Source organism: Chiloscyllium plagiosum, unplaced genomic scaffold (assembly GCF_004010195.1).
Source record: "Chiloscyllium plagiosum isolate BGI_BamShark_2017 unplaced genomic scaffold, ASM401019v2 scaf_10521, whole genome shotgun sequence".
NCBI classification, from domain to species: domain Eukaryota; kingdom Metazoa; phylum Chordata; class Chondrichthyes; order Orectolobiformes; family Hemiscylliidae; genus Chiloscyllium; species Chiloscyllium plagiosum.
Genome location: NW_025212984.1, coordinates 5,003 through 12,820, shown reverse-complemented (window position 1 = coordinate 12,820; position 7,818 = coordinate 5,003). Strand labels below are relative to the sequence as shown.

Genomic DNA, 7,818 nt, shown 5'->3' with positions numbered 1-7,818 from the left:
GACCCTCCGACAGTGCTGCGCTCCCTCAGTACTGACCCCCGACAGTGTGGCACTCCCTCAGCACTGACCCTCTTACAGTGAGGCACTCCCTCAGCACTGACCCTCTTACAGTGCAGCACTCCCTCAGCACTGACCCTCTGACAGTGCAATACTCCCTCAGCACTGACCCTCTGACAGTGCGGCACTCCCTCAGCACTGACCCTCCGACAGTGCGGCACCCCCTCAGCACTGACGCTCCGACAGTGCAGCACTCCATCAGCACTTACCCTCCAACAGTGCGGCACTCCCTCATTAATGACCATCTGACAGTGCGGCACTCCCTCAGCACTTCCCCTCAGATATTGCAGCACTCCCTCAGCACTGACCCTCCGACAGTGCGGCACTCCTTCAGTACTGACCCTCCGGCAGTGCGGCACTCCCTCAGCACTGACCCTCCGACAGAACGTCACTCCCTCAGCACCGACCCTCCGACAGTGCGGCACTCCCTCAGCACTGACCCTCTGATAGTGCGGCACTCCCTCAGCACTGACCCTCCGACAGTGTGGCACTCCCTCAGTCTCAGCCCTGGAAATGTTGCCCAGGATATTGGTTGACGTACTGATGAAGGGGTGTAAACACATGTGATCGTGTGCCAGAGAGACCTTGGGCCTGGGCGCTGAGCTAATGTGCTGAGGCATAGCTGCGAGGGCTCCAGGCCAGGCAGAGACCCCAGTTTATGTTGGCGAGTGTCTCAGTGATTGGGAGGAGCAGAGCAGTATACTCCCCAGGTGCGGAGCTGAAGAGAGCAAAACATTGTTGTGGAACTGGTCAAGCGAGTAAAGGATTAACTGGGAATGAGGAAGCAGCAGGGATTAACGCCCGCCCGAGATCCTCACACATCAGCCGTCTGTTAAAGCTCTGCTCAGCAGGTGAGTCTGACTCTGACCGGGGAACGTTTCAAACTCTGTTCGCCATCCCTTTGACCATCACAGAGCAAGCACTGCTGCTGTCTGGGGTTCTCTCTTACCCTTGGGTTTACCGCACAGGCCAGGAATATTTGATGGGGGACAGTGTAGAGGGAGCTTTACTCTGTACCTAATCCTGTGCTGTCCCTGTCCTGGGAGTGTTTGATTGGGGACTGTGTAGAGGGAGCTTTACTCTGTATCTAACCCCGTGCTGTCCCTGTCCCTGGGAGTGTTTGATGGGGGACAGTGTAGAGGGATCTTTACTCTGTACCTAACCCCATGCTGTCCCTGTCCTGGGAGAGTTTGATGGTTGATCTCTTTCTGTTGTGACTGTGGAAGGAGAGGTTCTGTTGCTTTGAAGCAGGGAGAGTGTGTCTTGTTTTAGTGGTTGTTTTCCAGGGTGTGGGGAGTCCCTGAGCGATGGACCCACAGCCAGCTCCAAGCCTGGTCGATAAGGAGGTGGGAGAGAAGGAGCCCAGCGCTGACTCAGGGATGATGAAGTTTGTGGTGGTGCTGCCCACTCAGAAAGCTGACGGTAATGGGAATGAGGTGCTGACTGTGGAAGTGTCACTGAACAGCACAGTGAGGAGCCTCTGGCTGATCATCTGGCTCAGAGCCAGCCAGGAGAGCGGGAAACCCTCCATCTACCGACTGTCTGACCCCGAGTCCCACCAGCTCCTCTACAAGAAGGGAGCGAGCTGGTATGAGATTTATGACAGCCAGCAGTTCCTGCACACACTCGACGCAGTGAGGTACTGGAGGTGTCTGGGCTCTCAGAAGTGTCTCCTTTACATCAAACAGCGACCCAAGGCTACGAGAGAGGCTGAGATATTCCAGAAGGATCTGGCATACCTGATTGGCTATGACATGCAAAGCACTGTTGCCGAGCAGCGCAGTGAGGTGGCCTGTGCCCGAAGGAAACTCGCCTCGTCTCGGAAATCCGAGATCCACAATCGGGATAGGCGGGATTACGCAATGGAACCTTGGCTGGCTTCCTGCCCTCTCCCCAAAACCCTCCAGAGTCAAATCAGCAAGGAGTTGGTGGTGGTCATCTCCTACAACACCATCAGCCACAAGATGAAGGTAGGGATTTACGACACAGCGGATATGGTGGCCCGCCTGTCCAGACAGAAGATGGCAGAGAGAGGGTCACTGATGCAGGAGGCTGATCATCGCTTCGTCTTAAAGGTCTGGGGCAGAGAAGAGTACATCACGGGAAACTGGTCCCTCATTGACTTCACCTGGGTGAGGCGCTGCATCAAGAATAAAGAGGAATTGCGACTGGCACTGGTGCCCGCTCCGTGTCTTACAGACGATGAGGTGAAGATTGAGGACTGGCCTTTGGTTGATCAGTGCACAGGGCTCACCACCACCCATGACCAGTTGGCCCTGAGGGACAAAGATATTGAGCAGATTCGGATGCTGTCGCTCTGGGATTGCAGTCAGCGTTTCCGGGTCAAGCTTGTGGGTTTGGACATTCCCGTTCTTCCCAGCAAAAGCCTCCCGAATATATTTGTGGAGGGGACTGTTCACCACGCCACCAATGTTCTCGCTTCGGCCTACTCTCAGCCCATGCCTCTGGCCGAGGAGATTTTGTGGAACTCTTGGCTGGAGTTTGACATTGCAGTGAAGAACCTGCCCAAAGGATCGCGGTTGGCTCTGTCCGTGTACGGCCTGGACCAAGAGAGCTCGACCTCGAGAGATGGGAAGGCCAGCTCCCAGAACATTAGGGACACCGTGGACGCTCACAGAGGGAAGAGCAAACTCCTTTACTTTGTCAACTTACTCCTGATCGATCATCGTTCACTCCTTCAGCAAGGACAGCACATCCTCCACATGTGGACCTACTCGTCTCGCGAGGAGAGACTGGTCACCCACGAAGTGGACAAACTCTCTTCCAAGACAAACCCTGATATCGAGAACTCGGCAGCGATCTGTATCCTGTTGGACAGTTACAATTACCCGGTGGTGCTGCCGAGTGGCATGGGCTCATGGTCCTCAAGGGTTGACCAATCCGAAGAGGAGGAGGTGGCAGTGCGACAGGAAGTGGTGCAGGAGGTCTCTCGGTGTTCCCTGAGCGGCTCCCAGAAGGACTTGTTGAAACGGTTCACAGAGGAGTGCGCTCAGTACAGTCTCTCACTGCCCACCTTCCTCAGCACTGTCCAATGGGGTGACCTAAAAGCGGTTGAGGAAGTGCACTGGCTGTTTGATCACTGGAACCCTCCAGAGTTGGATATTGCTGTCGCACTGGAACTGCTCAGCATCGACATTGCCGATGAGAAGGTCAGGACACTCTCCGTCCAGCGGCTGGAGCAGGTGGACAATGACCATCTGTTGAGATACCTCCTGCAGCTCGTCCAGGTGATGCTGGTTTCCCTTTGCTCTGGGTATTCTCGGGAATGGGTTTGGGAGAGCAGGAAGCAGATAAAACCAAATGACACAGGAGCAAGGGAAGGCCATTCGGCCTTTCATCCTTCAATAAGATTGTGACTGATCTTTGACCTCAGATCCATTCCCCTTGACTCTCGGAGAATCCGAAACCATGTGTTGACATCAGTGTTGGATGTGGCCAGTCACGGAGAGCCCCATCTCTCTGGGTCAGGTGGATATTGAGTCGACCAAAGCCATTTTGTCTTCGATTCCTGCTCCAAGGTTCATTCCTGAGCTACTGACTCAATCCATCCCCATGGCAACGGGCTGAGATTTGGGTCCCATTTTGATCCTGAAATGAGCTTCTGGCCTTAGGTCTGCACTTACCAGAACTGCCCAAACCCACATCTGTACCAACACACAACGCCACCCTCACAACCACCACCCCCACCCGTGGCAATGGATCTGTCCCTCCTGCCCTGTCCATGTCCTCATTATTCTAGGCCCATCTATTCTAGTATGTTCTTGGTGTTTCCCACAACCTCCCCTTTGTGATCTGGGCCACACTAAATCCCCCCGGCCTCTCCCTCCCTGTCTCTGTGACCTTCTCATATCAACCACCTCCACCCACCCCCCCCAACCAATGTGGCTTCTGGAGCTTCCTGACTACAGACAGTCAACATGGGGGGGTTCCGTCAGGGGCAGGTCGTGTCTCACAAACCTCATTGAGTTTTTGAGAAGGTGACCAAGCACGTAGATGAGGGTAGGGCAGTTGACATGGTATACATGGACTTCAGTAAACCCTTTGATAAGGTTCCACATGGTAGGCTGTGGGAGAAAATGCAGAGGCATGGGATTGAGGGTGATTTAGCAGTTTGGATTAGAAACTGGATTTCTGTATGAAGGCAGTGAGTGGTGGTTGATGGAAAATATTCAGTGGTGTGCCACAAGGATCTGTTTTGTGACCACTGCTGTCTGTTATTTTTATAAATGACTTAGACGCAGCCATAGGTGGATGGATTAGAGGGATCTTGGAGTCCATGTACATAGATCCCTGAAAGTTGCCACCCAGGTGGATAGTGCTGTTAAGAAGGCATACGATGTGTTAGGATTCATTTGTAGAGGGACTGAGTTCCAGAACCGCAATATCATGCTGCAACTATACAAAACACTGGCGCGGCTGCACTTGGAATATTGTGTACAGTTCTGGTCGCCCCATTACAGGAAGGATGTGGAAGCATTGGAAAAGGTGCAGAGGAGATTGACCAGGATGTTGCCTGGTCTGGAGGGAAGGTTTTATGAGGAAAGGCTGAGAGACTTGGGTCTGTTCTCATTGGAAAGAAGGCTAAGGGGGGATGTGATAAAGATGTACAAGATGATCAGAGGATTAGATAGGGTAGACCGTGAGAGTCTTTTTCCTAGGATGATGACGTCAACTTGTACGAGGGGGCATAGCTACAAATTGAGGGGTGATAGATTTAAGACAGATGTCAGAGGCAGGTTCTTTACGCAGAGAGTGGTAAGGGGGTGGAATGCCCTGCCTGCTAATGTAGTTAACTCAGCCACATTAGGGAGATTTAAACAATCCTTAGATAAGCACATGGATGATGATGGGATAGTGTAGGGGGATGAGCTGAGAATAGTTCACAGGTCGGCACAACATCGCGGGCCGAAGGGCTGGATTGTTCTATGTTCTATGTTTAATACCACTCCCCTCCAAGTTCCCCTCCAAGCCGCTCTCCATCCTGACTTGGAAATATATCACCGTTCCTTCAGTGTAGCTGGGTCAGAATCCTGGAATTCCCTCCCTAAAGGGTATTGTGGGTTAACCCACAGCACATGGGCTGCAGCGGGTCAAGGAGGCAGCTCACCCCCACCTTCTCAAGGGGCAACTAGGGACAGTCCAGCCAGTGTTGCCCATATCTCATGAGTGAATTCTAAAGCAAAGCCAATAACGAGTTTGTTGCTGCAGTGTGTAAGATGGCCCACTCACTGGGCATTGAGGTATATCCCTGTGCGATTAGACAGGAGACCACGCTTGGACACTGTATCAGGTGTTGCATCACTTCCTTGTGCACGGTTTCTCTCCAGTAGTTTCACACCAGCTGTACTGTTACCACGGCAGCCAGCGTGTGTGGGTACAGGGCACACCCCCAGGAGGGATTAGGGCAGGATCAATAGCTCCCTAATCGTTATTCCTCTGCTACCGCCCTGTGCCCAGAATTCCAGTGAGAGCTGTCCCCTCTGCTGTCCATGTGGCTGCTGTGGACTTAACCTGCACTTTGCTTCCTCTGTCTCATAACCAGGGGCTCCCTGTTTCACAAACTCCCAACATATGAACACTCAGACTTACCAATGCCGTCCCAGATCGGGGGGTAATTTTAAAGGTCTGTCTTTTGAACGTTTCCTGTAGTTACGAAAGCTGCTGTAACCTCCTGCATTCTCTTCCAAATTGAGTACAAATTGACTCCAGAACAGAACCTGAGGACTCTGATGAAGCGTCATTGCTCTCTCTCTCTGACTCTCCACGGATGCTATCTGACCCGTTGTGATCTCCAGCATTGCCAGAACCCGAGGACCGTCTGTCTCGGATATGGACAGGCTGCCAATGAGGCCTCTACACTCCCACTGATTTAAAGACATACTTCCCAACACCCCCACCCCCTCTATCATGAGCAAATATTAACCACATGATATTCACTCCTTCTTCCCTCAATCCTCTCTCCAGTGTATTAATGGCTATTGGCACTGACATTGTCACAACGATGAAAATTAAGAAACGATTCTGTAACCGAGTCCGTGTCCATTTTAATCCCATGTGTTAGACTGTAGAGCTCACAGACTCAGGCTGTGAGACAGGGTTAACACTGGGCATTAATCATCCCCATGGGTCCCTCACCCTCAGGAATCTGTCTCAGGGTTTCCCACATTAACCCATAGATGTTGGACGTTAATCGATAACAGGACTGTGTCTGATTGTCCAGCACAGTCTCCAGCCTTGGAGTGACCATCTGTCTGCTCTTGCTCGGGACTGAGCTGTCTGTCCTGGATCCTTGTTCCTTTTTCCAGAATTTTCTAACCTTGAGAAGTTAAGATGTGATGCCTTTGGTTGCCTGATGCTTCCTGAGGGCCTGTGTTAAAGACAACCTGATGCGGTTAACCGGGCTGTCTCTGCGTTCTCTGCAGGAACATCCAATGGGCTGCGCTTGACCTTCGACCCAAACCAGTTGAGCCAGCACCAGCTTGACCAAATGTTTATCCCGCTCTGACCCACTCAGACAACCCCATATCGGAGATATTTGGAACACTGCGGTGTACATCCCCATCACCAGTTTAATGCCCGACCCTGGGCTTTGATCTGGGTAACGGCTGGGTCAATTAGTTCAGTCTCGGTGTCTCTCCCCCACCCCTCAATGATAGCCCAGAGATGGTGAGGGCATGGCTCAGTGATCACAGCCACCCAGACCCCTGTCTCTGTTATGGGTCAATGGCTGGAATGTGAGGCCATTCTTCCCCTCGGACCTCCTGTGTCTGGGTGAATACTTCCTGCCCCTACTTCCCTGTCAACGATGGTCAGCTAATCCCCAAAATCTGACCTCGGCTGCCTACACCGCGCATTCACCAATTGTTCATCTCCCTCACCCACACACTCACACACACACACACACGCTCACACAGACACACACACACTCCAACGGTCATTTGAGTGGGAGCAGCGGCCGAGTAAAGGCGAACCCGGGAGACTACAGCTAAGGTAAGACAGTTTGTTTCAAAATTACTTACCTGTAGCGGGCAGCGGTGTTTTTTATTCTCTCTTCACAAAAAGAGCGGGAGCAGCTGAGGAAGTGACGGCAAACAGAGGGGCAGCCGGGAAGGAGAACTGTGAGTATAAATACTCACCCTTTAATCACCAACGGTCATTTGAGTGGGAGCAGCGGAAGTGAGGTTGGAGCGCATAGCTGGGCGGGAAGGTAAGTGATTAGTATTTGAGTGGGTGTGTTCTTGTTTTTGGAGAAAGTGTACAGTCATGGCAGCGCAGGCGGTGAAATGTTCCTCCTGCAGGATGTTTGAGGTAGGGGTGACCACCGATACTCCTGCCGACTTCGTCTGCAGGAAATGCAGTCAGATCCTGATCCTCACCGAACGAGTTAGGGAACTGGAACTGGAGTTGGATGAACTGAGGATTATTCGAGAGGCTGAGAGGGTGATTGATAGAAGCTACAGGGACATAGTAACGCCGGAGAACAGAGGTAGCTGGGTAACAGTTAGAGGTGGGAAGGGGAAGAAGCAGGCAGTGCAGGGTTCCCCTGTGGTCGTTCCCCTAAAAAAAATAAATATACAGCTTTGGAAACTGTTGGGGGGGACAGCGTTGCAGGTGTAAGCTGCAGTGAAGGGGTCTGTGGCACTGAGACTCAGAAGGGAAAGGGGGAGAGGAGGAGAGCGCTAGTTATAGGGGACTCTCTAGTTAGAGGGACGGACAGGCGGTTCTGTGGACATGGGCAAG

At 52.4% G+C, this 7,818-nt stretch overlaps 1 protein-coding gene across 1 annotated transcript in view; it reads left to right on the top strand.

Moving 5' to 3' along the window:
- Positions 1 to 811: 811 nt before the first annotated feature.
- LOC122547519 (phosphatidylinositol 4,5-bisphosphate 3-kinase catalytic subunit gamma isoform-like) overlaps positions 812 to 7,818 on the top strand; it is a gene marked incomplete at its 3' end in the record, with an annotated part of 9,938 nt that continues 2,931 nt past the window's right edge. The window contains exons 1-2 of the mRNA XM_043686134.1: positions 812 to 908; positions 1,330 to 3,305. Of these exons, the coding sequence (XP_043542069.1) occupies positions 1,365 to 3,305 (1,941 nt within the window). The remainder of the gene's footprint in view (positions 909 to 1,329; positions 3,306 to 7,818) is intronic.